This window comes from Mus pahari, chromosome 16 (assembly GCF_900095145.1).
Source record: "Mus pahari chromosome 16, PAHARI_EIJ_v1.1, whole genome shotgun sequence".
Classification (NCBI taxonomy): Eukaryota; Metazoa; Chordata; class Mammalia; order Rodentia; family Muridae; genus Mus; species Mus pahari.
This window is the reverse complement of record NC_034605.1, coordinates 32,877,943-32,898,208: the sequence shown is the minus strand read 5'-3', so window position 1 is coordinate 32,898,208 and position 20,266 is coordinate 32,877,943. Positions and strand designations below refer to the sequence as shown.

The 20,266-nt window shown below is 43.5% G+C and overlaps 1 protein-coding gene across 1 annotated transcript in view; it reads left to right on the top strand.

Annotated features, from left to right (window-relative positions):
- The window catches only part of Cdkal1 (CDK5 regulatory subunit associated protein 1 like 1), a 505,752-nt gene extending 490,742 nt beyond the window's left edge, over positions 1 to 15,010 (top strand). Inside the window, exon 17 of the mRNA XM_021216130.2 lies at positions 14,181 to 15,010. Coding sequence (XP_021071789.1) covers positions 14,181 to 14,372 — 192 coding nt within the window. The 3' untranslated portion in view covers positions 14,373 to 15,010. The remainder of the gene's footprint in view (positions 1 to 14,180) is intronic.
- Positions 15,011 to 20,266: the final 5,256 nt, after the last annotated feature.

Genomic DNA, 20,266 nt, shown 5'->3' with positions numbered 1-20,266 from the left:
TGCGGTGCTCCACAGTTACCCTACAGTACTGCGGTGCTCCACAGTTACCCTACAGTATTGCAATAGTCTGTCCATCTCCCTGTCTCTATCGAGGCTAAGGCAGGTTGTGTCCTCCTCCTCAGAGCCATCAGAGGTCCACAGGACCACAAAATTCCATTCTTTTTTCCTATACGCAAAACAACCAAAAGCAGACTCTGATTCCATTATTTGTCCTGGGATTATTCACTAAAACAAGAAGCAGGCCAGCAACCTCCCAATACACAAATGTATGGGCAAACACTGTGTGGTGTGTGGGTCATAGAGTTTCATTCGTCCATGAAAAGTAATGTCTCATGTACATGACAGCACAGGTGTACTCTGAGTTTGAGGTGAGATACGACAGAGCAAAGTGTAACAAACATTGTATGCGGTATGCGGGACAGGCAAGGAGAGGGTCATTCAGCCCTCCATGAGGAAGACAGCCATGACACTGACAGAGCTTTCTGTGGGATGATGAGCCATTAGAAACAGTAACAACTGCACAACGAAGAGAACCCAGGATACAGAATGGGTGTCATGGGACCCTGCATTTAAAATGGCTGCAGTTGTCAGTTTGTTTTACATATATTTTACAATAAAAAAATTAAAATAGAAAAAAACAACCTCAGGATTTCAGTGTGAAAGCCAACAGCATCCCACAAGTCTGAGACCTTGACTTTTCTCCACTTAGGAACACTGGTCCAGCCACAGCGGCCTGCCTGCTGTTCTTTGACGTAAAATCATCCCAAGTGCCCCTTTGGGAGGAGGGCATGTGCACCTGCCGGCCCCTCTGCTTGTACTGTGTTTCTCATTAGAGGTGTCTGTCATCTTGTATCACTCAGTGTCTGCTGAGACACTGTCTTATCAGTGACCACCCACCACCTATCACAATGTCGGTTACTATTTTCCTCCATAACATAGTTCCCTACCGCACGTGTCAAATACCTTATGTCAGTTTCCATCCCTAAAATGTAAGCTCATGAGTTCTAGGACTTGGCTTCATTTGCATTTGTCTTCTTGATAACTAGATACCTGCCACAGAATGCCTGCTGTTAAATGAGGTGTTCAAGAGATACATGCATAGCCCTTATTCAAAACAAATATGGACCAAATATGTGGACATCAACTATCAACAGCTCTCCATTGCTACCATAAATGCCCTCTCCTAAACAGCCTCAAAACCTCAGGATGGCTCAGCTGATTTCTGCAGGACTCACACTTGTATTGGTATTGATAGGGCAGTGCAGGTTTTCAGACCTTAGCAGGACTCTGGTGACATGCTGGAGGTTTTAGTGGCTCAGATGTGCTCAGCTAAGACTACTTGGATGAATCAACTTTGTTCACCAGGTCTTAACCCTACAGAAAACCGTGGGAGCATATTCACATAGTAAAGGCTGAGGAGCAAGAACAGTAAACAGGAATACACAGTGACCTTAGGCTTCTGCCTACATATTTGATAACATCCCATTTGGATTGGCCAAGTAAATCATATGGTCAACAGACACTGCGACGTGAAGCCAGAAGGCAGATGTACAGAAAGTGAAGCGTAAGAACCATCACATATTCAGTCTACCAAAGCTCTGAACCTAGGCATCTGTGATCTGCTCTTCTCCACACCCTCTTCCTGTAGTCCCTTAAGAAAACACATTCTGCTCCAGTCTTAGATGCCATACTTAGTCGGGCTCTGTAATGCATTGTTTCCAGGTATCAATACAACGAGAAGAGCTGGACCTCAAAAGCAATCAGAACACTAATAGAAGGAGCCTTCTTACTGTTTTGTTTTGTTTTTAATTAGGAAATGTTAAGTGCATATTGTTTTAAGCCAGTTAGATAGGTTGTGATCATTTGTTGCCATTAGTATTGGGAGTGAATGTAGGGATCGTCCTTCATCTAGAGCACTGGTTCTCAGCCTTCCCGATGCTGCGACCCTTTAATACAGTTGCTCAGCTTGTAGTGACCCCCAACCATGAAACTATTCTTGTTGCTCCTTTATAACTGTAATTCTGTTATTGTTGTGAATCATAATGTAAATATCTGTGTTTTCTGTAGTCCTAGGCAACTCTTATAAAGGGTCCTTCAACTCAACAAGGGGTTATAACCCACAGGGTGAGAAGCACTATTCTAAGAGTGTCCACATAAAATGTGAGAAGTTGTGAGTAAACCCAAAAACTGTTTACTTCTCTGTTTTCAATATTGACCAGCCACTTTGTAACTGTCTTCTGATTGTTGCGTCCTGTGGTGGACAGGATGTCTCCACTGTGCTGGCTGGTCTTATGCCACCTTGACATAAGCTAGAGTCATCTGAAAGGAGGGAGCCTCAATTGAGAAAAAGTGCTTTCATAAAATTCACCATAAGGCAGTTTTAAATTAGTAATTGATGGGGGGAGGGCCCAGCTCATTGTGGGTGAGGCCATCCCTGGGCTGCTGGTCCTGGGTTCTAAGAAAGCAGGCTGAGCAAGCCATGGGAAGCAAGCCCAGAGGACAGCAGCCTGCCGTGGTCTCTGCATCAGCTCCTGCCTCGTTGGAGTCCCTGTCCTGACTTTCTTCAGTGATGAGCATCGATATGGAAGTGTAAGCCAAACAAACCTGCTCTTTGGCCATAGTGTTTTGTCACATCAGTAGAAAACCTAACTAAGACACCATCCTAAACTTCACATTTGTGACTATGGTAGGTTTCATGGCAGGAATCAAATTAGCCAATCATCTGGCTTTCAAGTGAGTTTCTTGAATGGGCCTAATATAATCACAAGGGCTTTAAAAAGTGAGTGGCAAGGAGACTCAGGGGTGCGGTGATGGGGAACCTGACCTGCAGGCTGGATCCTGGCCACAAGCCTAAGCCCAGAATCGGGAAGGGGTAGGGAAATGATTTTCCTCTAGATTTTCAGAAAGACACAGCAAGCATTTAGACCCCTTTGTGGCATATGAGCTCCACTTTTTAAAAACTGGGAGTTAGGGAACAATTTAGGAGATACAGGCAGCAAAAGGAAGTGTGGGAGAAGATGGGGTTTAGTCACTGGGGCCAAGGAAGGGAAAGAAGTGTGTTAAGGGGAATGGAGAGTTGGTGTTCTCAAAAGTCTGACTCTGCTTGCCTTGGGTACCAACTCCTGGGGCCATTTCTGCCTTTGACCACCCTAATCTCTAGCCCACACCCTGCTGGAGCTTGTAACTCACTTCACCTGAGTCACCGGGGAGGGGAGGTTGGCACGTCCTGCATCCCTTCCTGTGGGGTGCAGAGTGCACAGGAGTGGCACTGTCTCATGGTCACTTCCTCTTCACTGGCCATCACCACGGTACTTCCTAATGTGCCCATTGGAATGTAAAGCCCCTGTGTTACTGTGTCCCGGCCCCTCTACTATCTCACCCATGCTTGATTTGCTTAGAATCACTTTAAAATGTACTTTACTTTGTATTAGTGTTTTGCCTTCATGTGTGTCCATGCATCCGTTCCTGTAGAGGCCACATGAGGGAGTCAGATCCCCTGGGTGGTTGTGAACCACTATGTGGATGCTGTGGATTGAGCCTAGGTTCTCTGGAGAAGCAGCTAGTGCTCTTAACATTTGAGCCACTTCTCCATCACCTAAGATTTTTAATTGAGACATTGCACATCTTTTCCCATGTTTGTGTTTTCTAGACTTCTGCCGGACGTCTTTTATATTCTTTTTCTATGGAAGTATAACAAATTACCTCATAACTTAGCAGCTTTATGTCATAATCATTATTATCTCGAGGTTTCTATGAGTCAGAACCTAGTACAGTTGAGTGACATTCCTCCCAATAGGGCTGCTCATACCAGTCGGGGCAGCCAAGGCTGCAGGCTCTTCTAATGGATTGCCTGGGTGAGTGTGTCCCTAACCCTGCCCCCACTCCCCACGAGACAGTGCTGTTTTACTGTGGGAGCTACGCTGAGAGAAGCAGAGAGCATAAGAACTATCTCCCATGTGACGCACATCCTTTTTGTCATATAGAGCTGATTAAAAGTGGGTTAGTAAGTTTAGCCAAGAAGAAAGTAGGACCCAGGGGCATGAATTGTAAAAAGCCAGAATCACACAGGGCCATCTTCATGTCTGCTTCTGCCCTTTAGTACTTACGGAAGTGGTTAAAAACATCCCTATTAAACATATCCTAGTTATTTTAAGTGACTCTTGGTAGGACCAAATTTTTGTTTGTTTTTTACTTTATAAAAACTATATATTCAAAGTAGAAAGAGAACATGTCTAGGGAAGGACTGTTGGGAGAGTGTATAATGGAATTTTGGGAACAAGGAGAAACATAGGCAGAGATAGGAATTTCTGGTTGATCATTTTGTAATTTCAGTACGTTTATAACATTGAACTGATCTTAACTAGTTTCTAGCACTTTCCAAGCTGAATATCTATCCTCGTCAAGGCCCATAGGTTACAGTTTTATACTGTACTTTATTCTTGATGAATCTCTTTGAGACAACAAAAATACCTGCAGTTCATGGAGCTAAATGATGCTAGAGATGATTCTAGCTAGTATATGAAAACGATGACTAGAACCTCTGAGGAGGTCAAAGGACAATGACATTACCATCACCCATGAGTGCTTTTTCATTTAAAAATTGAAACAGGACATGGTAACTTCATTAGAAAGAAACTCTCAATAGTAATTATTTCAGTTTGATTGATTACCTGAAGATGCGTTGGAATATTCCAATTGTATTACCCAGCATCCTCAGCACTCTGTGTACATGGCTCTGGAGTGAAGATGGCTCTGGTATGATTGGAGAGAATAATGAAAGGATTTCATCAGTAATGTATCCTGGCCCTCCTGAGCAAGATCTTATTTTTCCAGTGGATACCCAGGGCTTAGTGCCAAGGAGAGGGTAGTACTACCTGATGGATGCCCACACTTGTACCTGCTCCTTAGAAGTGTATGTGTTCACATTTTATAGAGATATAAGTATTTTTTCCACAAGAAATACAATTATTGTATTTCTTTTTATCATTATTTTTATCTCATATATTACATCCCAAACACAGTTTCCCCTGCCTCCATCCCCTGTCCACTTCTGCTTTCCCTTCAGAAAAGGGCAGGCCTCCCAGGGACAGCAACCAAACATAGCATTATCAAGTTGCAGTAAGACTAGGCACCTCCCTTCATACTGAAGCTGGATGAGGCCACCTCGTAGGAGGAAAAGGGTCCAAAGAGCAGGCAGAAGAGTCAGGGGAGCTTCTGCTCCCACTGTTAGGAGTACCACAAGAAGACCAGGCTACACAACCATAACGTAAGCAGTGGACCTAGTGTGGACCCATGCAGGCTCTCTGATAATGATTGTACTAGTCTTCTAGCTATGAATATAGTAGAATGTCATTAGGAATCATGTCGTTGGCTTGTTTGTTTTAGTTTTTTTTGTCAGCCGTGTTTGGTTCTGTCCTACGTGTCTGGGCTATCCTGCCTCTGGTTCCTAGCCCTCCAGACAGTGGGCTTCCTCCAGAGGCATGGATCTCAAGATGGCCACTCCCACAATCTCTGTACCAGCTTTACGATAGCCATAAGGGATAATCGTGCTGTAATCCACAGACCCAGAGAGGCTAAGTAACAAGGAGGGCTCAGAGAGGGGGGCATATGAGTCTCCCTATGAAGGGAAACTAGAGTAAATATTGAGGGCAGACTGGGGGGGGGCAGTAGGGACAGGAGCCAAAGGGATCAGGTGCAGAGAGGAAGAGGATGGAGGAAGAGAGTACTGGGAGAGGCATCTGGAATTGGGGACCATGTTGAGAATCAGCTAGAAGCCGGGTTCAATGGACACTCCCAGGAGTCTGTGATGGTGACTGTAGCTGAGACTCCCAGCAGTGGGGGATAAGGAATCTGAATAGGCCCTCTTCTGTAACCAGGCAAGACTTCCAGTGGAGACTGAGACATCAACCCAGCCACAAAACCTTCGACCTACAATTTGTCCAGCTTACAGGATGTGCTGGGGGTAAAAAGTGGCACAGAAATTGTATTTCTTATTAGATGATCAGATTCAAATTCCCCCTCTCCAACCCCGCCTGTGGAGCTGCTTTAACTTGCATTAATACTACTCCAATTTAGAGTAAATGACCTCAGATTTCTACTATCTTAGGCACTGACTATAGACTTTAGATCAGTGCGGCCCTTTGTTCCATCTTTATGCCAAGACCTGCCTGTGTGTCAAAGATGAATGAGCAATTTGCAATAATGGCATTTACCACAAGAGGTGGGTCTTGAGGCTTGTATTTGAAAAATTAAGATACAGTTATGGTAGAGATCACTTTTTGACACAAAAATATTTTTATATTCAAAGCAAAAACTCAGTGCTTGAGATTCTTTCCTGGATGCTGCCTTGCACTGGGCGTGCACTGGAGCTCAGCAGGCTTTCTGTGAGCCCACATCAGGCCCTTAGGAGACAAGGATGATAGAAAGTCTTACTTATCCTGAGACAAGGGCTATCAAGCATCATATCCTCCATCCTTGTTAGTTTGCACTTCAAGCTGTTAAGTGTGAGGCAGGAAACGAATTTACACATGAGAAATGTCTTCAGTCTTTCATAAGAAGTTCAGAGCTTGGAAGGTTTTTTTTCATGTCTCTTGAGTCAGATGAAATGCAGACTCCCCAGGAGTTACAATGAGGTGACAGAGCTGGGCACAGTCCACATCCAAGGGGTAGGCATCCTGAAACAGAGGGGTCACCGAGGCCATGCAGTGTCACATCACATGTGTTCCTTTGGTGGATGTCAAGGCAAAATTATTCAGAATATAATCCGAAATTTCTTTGATCATATAGGCAATAGCTTAATAATTTATGCTCAATCTTATTAGTAAAGTAAACATAAGCCCTCGCTATCGCCATAATAAGATTTAAAAAAATTAGGATCCTAAGATTAGAGTGAGAGTTTTGTGTCATGTTCATGTTTAAATTTTTTTCAATTTTAATGACCTGATAGCAATTAAGCATTTGGGGTGGGGGGCAGGATTATCTGATGTTGAATCACTCATGCCTGAAAGCGTTACAGAGAAGCTGATAGTGTATTCTCATCCTGTGACTGTGTGTCAGGTTTTCAAATGAAAAGACCCAATTAATTAACTGCAGTCTGTTGGCCATGTGTATTCCACGGTGCCTACTAAGCTGACGGGCTCTGTATGTAACATCTTAAACATAGGCATCAAGAACTAGAAGCACCCTTGGCTTGCAGATAATCAAGGACCACTATGACAGTAGCATGTTCCCAGGTTAGGAGAATCAACGACTCCTATGATAGTAGCATGTTCCCAGGTTAGGATATGTCTAGGAGAATAATTGAGATAGTTTCGTACCCTTGGTCACTATATGTCCTATTATCTCTTAATGGTGTGAATCACTGAATCATGGGGAATGACATTGTCTGCCAATCTGAGAGAAAGAGCTGGCACTGGAATGTAATTGCAGGGCCCTGGCAACACCTGCAGGTGTCAGGGACAGAAGAACTCATTTAGAAGCTGCTGCACAAGCTGGGAAGGCAGGTGGTGACTCTCTTACAGGGCTGTCTTTCATTTGAGCAGAACCAGACCAACTGTTCCTCATTAAAATGCATTTTGCAGCATGTTCTAATATGAGCATGTCAGTTGTATATGTATGCATGCACATGTGTATGTGTGTGTGCTCTGAAAAAAAATCCAGCTATACTCCTTGTACAGATACCGTCTCAATGTGGCTCAGCACTGTATGACATGCAGTTCAAAGTGGCTTATGTGTGACCTAGGCTGGCTTTCCTAGGATGGCCTTCTATAGAGAAACAGGAGCTAAAACTAGTACCTCAGAGGGTACAGCATCAGGGAGGGTACCTAAAGCCTATTTTCTGGAAACCTGGGTTCACGTCAGTCAGTTTGATAGTTGTGAGGTACCTGACATCACTCTCTTATTTACAACTGACCATATCAACATCTCTAAAGTATGTTATGCATTGTAGAGCTGAAGCCCAGCCTCTCTTTCCTATTCATCATACTGAAGAGTTAAGTTCTACCTACTCCTTCATTGGGTAATTTTAAGAACAAAAAGCAAAGTGTAACATATGAAAGGCCTAATATACACATGGCAAGCTTCCAAAAACACTGCTACTACTGTTTTCTTCTGCTTCTATAGCCTACTCCCTAAGAGTACCAGGCAGGACTTCAAGGGAAGTCACCAAATGATCTGACCTCCTTCCTTTGGAGACCAAACCCCACAGCTTCCAAGGAGAGGATACTGTGACAGCTGGCACAGTAAATACAGATAATAGAGAACCAAGTCGAATGCAGTATCCACTCTGCAAGCAGCAGCTGACTGCCTCCTAGGAGCCTTTCCCCGGGGATCTTGTCTCTGGTGACTGCAAGTTGCATGAGTAGAACAACTCAGAACAACGCATGTAGTCCCAGCGGCCTCACAGTGAGCAGAGTCAGGCCTGTGCTAGCTGGAAGGAAAAGGCTTAGCAGAGGCTGGGCCCTGAGGGCCTCCTGGTTTCTTCCCCTAGTGGGCTTCATGGCTTAGCCAAGACTGGGCCCTGGAGGACCCCTGCTTTCCCCCCTTAGGGGGCTTCATGGTCAGCCAGTCTATAGCTCCCTTGAGCTGCTCTGCCATGTGTGACCTCTGCAGTGCTGTTGGCGTGCATTCTCCTGTGCTGAGAACTCTGCCAGAACTGAGCATACATACAAAAAGCTGAGCATGCATGCGTGTAGTGGTGAGCACAGTAGGCCCACATCTTAGTCCCTGAAAATTGCACATATGATGCCTATCCGAGAAAGAAGGACTTTGCAAGCATGACTAAGGAAGGATCTTGAGATGAGATTACTCTGGATTGTCCCAGGATAATCCTTGTGGTGTAAGTCACCATCTCTGTGCTTCCAGGGCACAGGCCAGGAGATGCAAGGCAAGGATAAAGTTCTTTCCCAGAGCCTCTGCAAGAGATGAGTTCATCTCTACCTACAGCAAAATCCTAGAACACCTGACCTCCAGAATTCTAACAATAGTTTTGTATTGTTTGATATTCTAGAGTTACCATAGTTTGTTGAAGTCATTAGAAAACTAATCTACAACATGTATAAATTACTTCACTCATGGCTGTAATAAAATATCTGACATAACTAACTTAAAGAGGGAAGTGGTCTTGGGTCATGGTTTTAAAGGCAAATAAGAGTCTGTCATGGCAGGAGAGGCAGGCATGGACCCTGAGCATCTATCGGGAAGTTAAGGAGGTCTGCCCAGGATTGACCATAGGACAGGGGGAGTAAGCAGACTTACACACAGAGCATAGGATGTGCAGAGGTGATAGCTGACAGGGTGTTCCTAAGGCAAGTCCTATCTTCAGCTCAAAACTGAGAAAATAATATCAAGAAGAGACAAGGGGTGGGATGGCCTTAGTTAAGAGCTTTTCCCAAAACTCACTCCACAAGTCTTGCTCCTTCTCAGGGGTTAATGTCTGTGAGAACATTACTAACCTCAGATGTCATTATCCTGGAACTGCTGCTAAGTATCACCCTGGTCTTCACTTTCCCATGCCACATGGCTGTACATAAGAGTAACAGCAACCTTTTTTGTGTCCCCAGAGCCCAGGCTGAATCCCTGGACTGTCTTCTAACTGTAACACCATTTTACAGCAGAGGTTAGTCTTCTTGCATCATAGCAATGGGAATTATGCTTAGATCCCATTGCCAGTTAAACTTGGACCTGCAGTCATTCGTCATACTGCATGCCTCCTGCTGCTATTTGTAATAAACTAAAATACCATGCGTGGATTACTCATATCTGGAAAGCAAATAAAACGGTGACTTCATAATTTGACAAAATCCTTTGAGGTCATTTACATAGTCCATTAGAACCTCAGAGTAGTACGGATCCATTGATCTCAGTGTTCACAAGGACCCAGGGATGCACAGATGCTCTAAGCACTACCACATTATAGGCAGGGAAATAAATGCCTGTTGTGAGAGAAGACCGTGTCCGAGAACCTCACGGGGAGCTGGGAGTGGAGACCAGAATTGGCACTCACAGCTCTTAGAGCCATGCTTCCAAGAACATGCTTAGGTTAAAGACCCCTCTTTCTGTCCCCACCAAAACATGCATCCATGCTAGGGAAGGAAGCAATCAGAGCTGCCACTTCAGCCACCTTCCCCTGTAACTGCTTGAAATCTTGGCTTCATCCTCGGGCTTCTGAACTTAAAAGCTTAACGTTGTTTGGTTGATTTGGGGCATATACACATACACATATATATTTATGTTTGTGTGTGTGTGTGTGTGTGTGTGTGTGTGTGTGTGTGTGTGTGTTTTCACTTCTGTTTTTAGGAGATTTGTTGCTGTGTTGGGGTTTGATAAGCTATACTTTAAAAAAGTGAAGCAGATAAATCTCACCTATAATCCCAGCACTGAAAGGCTGAGGGAGAATCTTGTTTTCTGACTTCTGGGCCATCCTGGACCACATGGAAAGACCCTGTGTCAAGATACCATGAAAATCTAGCAACTAGGCAGGCTTAGCAGTGAGATTTCTGAGGATGGAGAGGCGCTCTCATCGAAGTTAGCAGGGTGCATGGTGGGAACCGTCAGTGTAGTCCTTCGTCTGGAAAAACCAAGTGAATTTTTTTTTTTGATTGAACAAATATCAGCTCCTGCCTTGTTTCATATTGTTTTGGGAAAGATGTTTCTGAGAATTCAAGTAATTAAAAAGCATAAATATCAGAATTGTTTTAATAAGCATTAAATTTTCTTGAATTGGACATTTTAAAGAGATATCTCAAATTTTAGGAATAAATGACTTTCAGTAGCTAAAAGACTTTGTGGAAAGTCTGGGCCTTACTGGTACTATATTTTTCTAGTATTATGGCATGGCTATATTTTTCTCTAAAGTACATTATATTCACTGTTCTATTGTGTCAACTTTTATCACTTTTTGTCACTTATAATCATTTCACCTATATTTCACTCTGTATTATTAAAATACTCTGTTGGCTGGGAGATGCTAAATGGATAAAGCACTTGCCATACAAGCATGAGGACTGGAGCTCAGATGCCCAGAACCCACCGTAAAACGGTGGGTAGGCGGGGTAGCTTGGACCCTTGGGGCATGCTGGGTAACCAGACTAGCTCAGTCTATGAGCTCTGGAGTCAGGGAGAGGCCATGTCTCAGTAAATAAAGAGAACAATTGAGCATCAAATCCCTAGCCCCTACATATATAGATACATGTGCCCAAATGCATGTGAATGTATATGCTCATATACACACCTTACATCTGCATCCAAAACAAAAGCTCCATTGTTTTCTGATCATGATTCCTGCTTCCAACTTCATTGATGTCAGACATCCACCCAGAAGTGGGCCTGGACAGGCGGTAGCTCTGGATTTGGTTCTGAGGTCCCTCCACCCCGTTCACTATAGCAGGAACACCAATTCACATTTCTAACAGTGGTGTTAAAGGAATCCCCTCCTCTACGCACCCTTATCAGCATCTTCATCTGGCCGACTTGGTTATGGCCTTCAGTGCATTTCAGTTGCTATTGTTACATCCATTCTAACTAAGGCCAGCTGATGTTTCATTGTAGCTTTTGACTTGCCTTTGTGGTTAATGATACTAGAAATGTTTTCATGGATTTGCCATTTGTATTCCTTGAGAACAGTCCATTGGGATCTTAAGTCCACTCCTTAACTGTTTTTAAGTATGTGGGTTTCCTTACATGCTCTAACACGAGCCCCATGTGCAGTGAGCAGCTAGCCCAGGCTTCTTCTCATTCTGTACGATGCAGCTTCACTGCATTGTTTGTTTTCTTCACTGTGTAAAACACTCTTAACTGGAGGCCAAGCTGTTTGCCAGTTTGGGCTTTGTTTCCTGTGATCAGAGGCCTTACGCAGATAATCATTCTTCGGGCTGCTGCAGGTACATCTAATTGTCACCACTGGTTACCTCAAGTACTTTTAGTTTCAGGTCTTAGATTTATTTTGCATGGGTTTTATTATTTGCCTGCTTGGTGTTTTGGTTTGGTTTGGTTCGTTTTTCTGTACTAGATGAGAGATTGTGGTTTAAGTTTCAGTGTTTCCCATGTGGGCGTCCATTTTCCCAGAACCATTTATTAAAGATGCTATCTTCTCTCCAATGGACATTTTTGGAGATTTAGTCGATGTGTCTGCCAGTACTGTGCTATTTTGATGACTGCGACTCTGCAGTATGTTCTGAAATCAGGGAATTATGCTTCCAAATTTGTTCTTATTTGCTCAATATAGATTTGGCTATTTAGAGTCTTTTGTGTTCCACAGAAACTATAGGGTTATTTTATGCAGTCTTATGAAGAAGGTTGTGAGTTCTGACTGTGGTTTTGCTGTCTCAATATTCTTTTTGATAGTGTGGTCATTTAGCAACATTAATTTTTCCAGCCTAAAAACCTGGGAGGTTGTTTGCATATATGTCTCTTTATCTCTTATTAATAATTTGGTCATTTTCATTTCAGAGCTTTTTCACATTCTTAGTTACATTTACCCCTGCATATTTGGTAGGTATTTGTGAATGGGATTGTGTTGTGGATTTCATTATCATCAAACTCATTCGGATTCTGCTCCTTTACTGAGTATGTCAGTTTTAACAGGTTCTGTCCCTTTACTGAGTATGTCAGTTTTAACAGTTTCTTGATGGCATCTTCTGGGTTTTCTTTTGAATGGAACCACATCACCTGCATGCGGGGTCAACTTGACGTGTCCCACTCCTATATTCCTTCCTGTGAGTGTGCATTCGTGGGTGTGCCACTCCACATGTATGGAGGACAGAGAACTTAGAAGTGCCTTTCTCTCCTCCTCCCATGTGGCTTCTGGAGGTCAGACTAGGTCACCAGGCTCTCCATTGCACTGTCTCCCTGCGAGTTTCATTTCTGTCCTCGCTGACCTTTCTACTCATCTTATACAAGGCCCTGGGGCACTTCTTAGTCCATGGTCTTTGTCTGGCATGCCTTTCTTCCATTTCGGTTTCCTTGGCATCAAGTCCTTGTTTGGAGAAGCCATGCTACCTTGTGTTTCTACATTTAAATTTGCTCATCTGTAGATTAGGTGACTGGGAGTGTTGGCCGAGGCATCTTCTCAGTCAGCAGCTCGCTCCTAATGGTATGTCTGGGGCTTGGTTTGTTACACGGGTGTTGGTTCTCATGGAGCACTGTAGTGTGGTGTGGTCTCTCTGCCGTTTGACTGAGGTTAGTGAGTTTGAACATAGAGCAGGCCAGGGGAGCAGGAGCGGGGACACTGCCATTTCACCCAGGCCTGATGTAGGCAGCTTTCAGCCCAGGGTAGTCACTGCACTCTTTCTACTCCTGTAATGGGACTCTTAAGGTATTAATTAAAATAATACAAAATAAAGACCACCATTGAAGATGGCTCTACCTTCACAGCAACAGTGTAGGGCCTGAGCCCTTATTCAGACCAGTCAGCAGCAGGATAGCAGCTGCTTCCACACAGGAGGCAGAGGTGTTCAGGACTGTCAGAGTGCCCAGAGAGGCACAAGAGAACCCGATGGCCTCAAGGACAACTGTGCCACGCTGCCTCTGCTGAGCCTCTCCTTCATCGCCTCTGATCGTCCCATCTCCACATCCTGTTGGCTCTAGCAGGGATGGTCATGCCGTATGGGGGCATTGTTTTGACAGGAGTTGTATAATGTGAACCATCTCATCTAATGGAGACAGTAGGTGCTTTATAAAGCTGCTGTGCGAGTAGCCTGCTCCCCATGAGCTCAGGCAGACTGGCGTTGCTCAGTGGGTGCCTCCCAGAGAGCAGACAATGGTGCTCACTCACCTCTCCTCTCCTCCAGCCGCGTTCTCCAGGCTTTCCTGTCTGGCACACCGAGGCGAACGGAGGGAACTCTGGACTGGGGCCCTTTGGTCACTCAAACCCTGTTAGGCCTACCTGGAGGTGGGCTCAGCCTTTCTCCCACAACAGAGCACCTTGTAATATCTGTCTCAAGGGTGTGTTTGATGAACAAAATGTCTTCCATGGAGTCTAAAAACAAAACACAACAAAAACCATGACTGTGTTCTAATCATTGAAAAAAGAAAGAGACTTGCCCATACCAACCATGGGGTTAACTAGACCCTGCGGGCATCCAGATGTTTCTGTATTGAAAGGACCTATGGCTGATGTAGCTGCAGGACTTTTTTTTTTTTTCCTGAAAATTGTTTTTCTAATCTATTTCTGTCTTTTATAGGAATTCAGAAATAGGCTTGGGAATCATCTGAATGGAACTTCAGACACCTGTCCTGCAACTCCACATGGCTCGGCTTATTCCAGAATGGTGCTGCAGATGTCCCAGTATGACTGTGCACTGAAGGTGGCTGCAGGCCTGGCTCTCGTCGCTCTCCTTCTGCATTTCTGGCCAGAGTCTATGCTTACAGTGTAACTACGGTCAACAAACAAGAAAGCAGCAACACCAAGAGACCGTGGTCTGAACTGACACACTGCCTTGTCTGGATCCCTTCTTAATGTGCTCACGCTGAGCTGAGCCACTTGACCTCAGACCAGATCACAGCTTCCGAACATGTCTCTCATCAGACTCCTTCTGACTTCATCTTAACAACAAATGCAAGTGGTTCGGTTTTTTGGTTATTTTTTTTTTCTTTTTTTCCTTTTTTTTGGCTCCAGTTATTAAATCCCAGCCCAAGTGCACTGCACAGTGGCTCTGCCTATTCGTGGCTCTGGCCATCCTTTCCTTGTGTGCAAGAACATCCAGCCCTTAGTAAACATTCTCCGGGCTGTGTTTGAAGTCCCCGTGCTACAAACATCTTTTTCACAGCAGATGTGTTCCTAAAAAGTTTATATAGAAACCTATTTTCAGAACTTGGACCCAAGTCTGGCACTTAAAGGACTCTTCCTGGCGTTCTAGAAAATGTGAAGATTCCATGCCTGTGGCACCCACAAACTTTCAAACAAACCATGATCCTTTCCTGACACACCGACCAGACATGTTACATTTATCATTTGGATCCAACACCACCAGCAGTTTTGACTAAGTGAAATGACTTCTTTCACAATAAACAGAATTGGTACAATAAGAAAACACTGTGTTTATTGGATTTTAAATGAGTTATTTGGATTGGGTAGGTGAAGGAAAACCCAGTAAATGCCTTTAGATAACATAGGAATATTTTATCTCTAGACCCATCCCCTCTGTCATTACATCCCTAAAATCCCCATTCCAAAATATAGTGTCATTAGTTTGGGAAAATGTGCATATGTAAATACTACACGTGAACACTCATTACTAACGTAATGTTGGTGTCTAGCTTGCACAGGGTATAGCAATGGCCTGGAAATCTAGCTTGTTCCTTCCTTTTACCTCCTGCTAGAGGAAGGGAGGAGAGAAGACTATGCTGTTCTACATTTGAGCCATTGAGAGGGTGTGGAAATGCAGGTCTTATTGTGGCTAAAGCAGGCATGGCTTGCCGTGGCCTCTCCATCTTGCCTCCCCCCCAATCCAGTGCAGTTTCACAGCTTTTCCTTTGAGGCCAAGCAAGTCTGCATATGCTCTTTAAGCAGTGAATATATGTGCAGAAGTGCTGTCTTTGGGCAGCTGGGTTGAAAACTAACTGGTGTACACTTGGCTCGTCCCACCATTGTGGTGAAGGTGGGCTTTTGTAACTGAATGAAATTCTGGGTCCATGCCCTATCCAGCCACACATGCATCAAGCCCAGAGCCCCTACCAGATCCAGCTACATGTACATCATCAAGAAGTACAGTGCAGTATAAGCTACGAGGCCTTAAGGCTGTGTCCGTATGACCCGACTCATACTAGCAGTCTGCCCAGATAGGACATGACTTGTGGTTGTATCTCTCATCTTGAGAGTAAAAATTCATGGAAGAAATTTTAACTGGGAAGGATTTCCACAAAGTGAGTTAGATTTTAAGCCAGCACCTGGAGGCCACTCAGACACCTCTGACCCATTAGCTCCACCACAGAAAACACAGCCACTGTCCCTATCTCTACCTGACCATTTAAGGCATTTATATAAATGCAGCCAAGCTTTTTCATGTCTACCTTCTTTTGCTCAGCATTATGAAATCCATTCCATCTGTCACATGTAGCAGTGACTTGTTGACATTTATTGCGGAATAGTATTCTATCCAAAAATACCTTGTGTTTTACCTGTTCTGTATTTGTTTCTGACCTTTTGTGTTTTGAGACACACTACTCTAAAGATGCCTTGACACACAGAAATAAAGTGTGCTGGGTGTACACTGAGGATTGGAATTGTCGCACTACAGCATTTGTTTGTGTTCAGCTATCGTAGACACTGAATGGATTATACCTGCTCCCAACCCACAAGCAGGTGGTAGGAAGCCAGCCATTCTCCTGGATTCTCTCATTACAGCTTTGAGGTCTTCTTCACCAGGCCTCTCTCCCTGATGGCTGCTCGTAGTGGGGCCTACCCCTATTTTAATAATAAAGATTTTGATGGCCACTCATTATCATAATGTGCTAGACAGGAAGTACATCTAATCAGTGCTATTCTGTCTTGAAGAAACAATTTGAGATAGGTATTAATACCATCTAAATGAGAAGAAAGAGAGAACTCACCAGACTGCCTTGCCCAAGTGCACAGAGCTACGAAGGGAAGAGGTGAAATTGGTACATGGTTCAAATACAATTCGCCTGCACTAGCACTGGGCCATTCTGCACCCTCACCTCATCTTTGACCTCAACTTGACCCATGCTCACGTATGTGTATCTAGGACTGACCCTGAAGATGCTTGAGTCTTAGGCAAGCCTAACATCCATTCTGTTCCTACTCCAGAACACAGAGTACATATTAAATATAGGGTTAGTTGTTGAGGTTTCTTTCTTTACTCCTCTTGTCCCGCCCTCTTATTCCCTGCTTTGCCAGACATGAAATGGCCCATCTGTGAATGTGAAGATTTAGTAAAACCCGTGCTCTGTGTTGGGAAAATGTGTAGACAGATGTCCAGCACGTCTCCATCAACGCCCCTTCTCTCTCTGGTGACTCTACTCCAGCCAGAGTTTCAGTGGGCATACCGTGCCATGCCATGGAGGGAAAGTTCAAGTTACAAGTAAAATTTGAAGAGGCTTAATATAAAACAAATAGTTTAAAATGAAGAACGGGAGAGAGGCATGACGGGAAGTGAGGGGGAGAGAAAAGGGAAGAAGATGTTCCTCGGGCCTGAGCAGAGGTGAATTGTAATGTCTCTCCGTATGCTTGTCTGGAGAAACCATCCCAAATCACTCCAGGCATAGCTGAAGCAGATGCAATAGAAATGAATATGCATATCAAGGCTTGCTTGATCCCCAGAACACCCTAGGAACCTCAGGGAGTTCACAGAAGTGCCTTGGGTATTCTCAAGTTCCTGAAGAAAGCAGCATTTATCAAATGCCATGCAAACTGCAAGCTCACAACAGTTCCATTTTGGGGCCAGCCAGATGATTCCATGAGTAAAGACATTTGCCACCAAGCCAGATGACTTGAGTTGGATCTGCAGGACCCATGGAAAAGGAGCAACCCCAACTCCCTGAAGTCATTCTCTGACCTACCACACACATACACACAAATTTAAAAATAATTCCATCTCAACCCTACCTTATGTGATATTTGATATTTTTAATGATACCACATCTTTGTAAGAGCAGATATTTTTTCCAATGATGTAATTAAAAGCAAATATTAAATGAGAATCAGTGCAGAGAAGGAAGGGCGGGCACACGGGGCCTGCTTCATTGCTGAAGGTGTGGCATGGTGGAGGCAAGTGCATGGCTGCATTAAGTCATAGAGATGACTTTTTTTCCACTGTGATGATTTTAACATAAGTAAATTTTTGTCATGCTTAAAAATAGTTCTTATGACATAGTAGAACATGAGTGTGTGTTAAAATCTACCAACTAAATAGACCCTTTGATGGTTTCTTCAGTCTGCCAGTGCCATTTGAGAACTTCTGCTATAACACCTAAGATTCATGTTCAGTGTATTTAATTTGGGGTCCTAATTACTTCAAGTTAGCTTATTGGTCCACACATCATGAATACACTTGTTCTCCCCCTTCTCTATCTATCTATCTATCTATCTATCTAGATAGATAGATAGATAGATAGATAGATAGATAGATAGATAGATAGATAAGGTTTCATATTTTACAAACAAACAAACATACAAACAAAAAAACCAGGGTCTATGTACTTAGCTCTGAATATCCTAGAACTCAGAGAATCCGTGCTGGAATTTAAGGGCTTGTACTATTATGCCTGGCCAGCAATACACTTGTTCTTAGCCTACCATACAGTTTGATGTATATGTTGTTGAAGCTGTAAAGGATGACACAGGTCCCGGTGGTTCTCAGTACACATATGAGGCAAACAACATAAAGAAAAAGCATAAGAGATTGCCATCAGCAAACCTGGGGATTAACAAGGCCACTTTCTCTCTTTGAATCTCTTATATAAAATTGGAAAAAAAATTTTATTGCAGGGTGTTGAGACATATTGCAAGCTATTATATATATGAAATACTATGTTCTCAAGTAGATATGATAGTACATGCGTTAACTACCAACACACAGGAGGTAGAGGCAGCTTGATCTCTGAGTTTGAAGCTAGTCTGATCTATAGCCAGAGCTATACAAGGAGACTTTGTCTAAAATGAAAATACACTATGTTCTTACATATATCAGTTCCTCTCCTTGCAGAACATTAGCCACTGTATAGAGGCAAAAAGTAGCTGATGCTCCAAAGGAAATCTGAGATACTTTATTCTGAGTGTAATTGGAGTGACTTTAGAATAAGAACATACAGAAGGTCCCAAATGACATGTCCCACCGTAGAAGTGGCTTCTGTGAAATTTTATAGACTCAGACTAAAAGGTAGCACTAAATTATTGTTTTTAACAAATAGCTTTTCAACACATAGGTGGGTATAGTAGATAGATGAGGTTTAGAAAAACAGGAAAATTTCTGCTCCAGTCTGATGATGTTCTTAAAGATGATTAATGGGAGCTGATTTTCAAGTTTTTACTGAGCCTTGTACAAAGACAGTAATAAGGAGACCAAAAGTAGCCCAATCAATCCATCTCTCCAACGTGGATATGACAGGCAGCACATCAGAGGACTTCACATCATTTAGGGGTGAAACCCAGTTTTATAAGTAAAGTCAGTTTTGGATTCTGATACCAACACATGAGGACTCAAAAGAATTATATGGGGAATAAAAAGATTCCTGCCTCGAGGGACTTTAGGTCTGATGCTAACAAATTCAGCAAAGGAAGGAAAATTCAAAGAAAATGGATTGCAGCTGCATTTCAAGAGATCAAATTAATGCATAAGTTCAAGTGCAGATTTGAAAGGCTGCTCTAAGATCAAGGAGACTTTCTGCGGCCAAAGATGAGAAGGGCATCTAGATTAAAAGAGAGGCCTGGTAAGCCATGTCCCGCTGCCCACCCCCATCCCCAACAGGAGAAGGCAGAAGCTGTGACTTGCTTCTATCCTCCCAGGACCGGGTTCCTAGAGTTCTAACTCTAGGAAACACCCCAATGGCCGAGAAGGTGAAGTGCAGGATTGGATCTCCATTTGCCTAGCTTTTGAGCATCTAAAGCCACTAGTCCTGATGAGACACATACAAGAAGTAAGTAGCAGAGGAAGGGATGGCCTTGTGCCAAAATGAGGGAAATGTGCAGTCCAGAAAAGCCTGCCTATGAGGGATTTCAGTTCTTAGTATCTAATCGGCCTTTAATACAGCCAACACGTTGTAGTTATGTCTGAATGGACTGCTTCCAGAGAGCGCCATAAAGCCTGTGGCTTTTAACAGGCCTAAGGTTTTCCATAGGAAGCACACTGTTTACCTAGCACATTTTATGTTTTGGGCACACATATAACATACTATGCACACAATAGATACATCATTCATAATTTCAATTATATAACTAACTTTGGAGTCAAGTATTATTTCCTCAGAAAAGCACTCTGGTGACATTCTCAGCCCTGAAAGACATTCTTGCACTACTTCAAGGAGAGGAAATAGTGTATGCTTGCACAATAATTTGTTTTAAAACAACCAGAAGTAATAGACACATCTGGCAGATGGAGCTTCATATTGTACTTTACATGTAAATGAGGGGTTCTGGGAACAGTCTTCCCGGAGCTTAGAGCTCTTGAAAAGATGCTTTACAGCAAGACTTTCTTTAATACTAGGCTTCCCTAGTCAGCAAGAAAGGAGCATTATACTGCAATGAAAAATTCCAGGCAGGATGACTACCCTAAGGAACTTGATACCAGAGTCAGGTAAAGCCATGATGAGA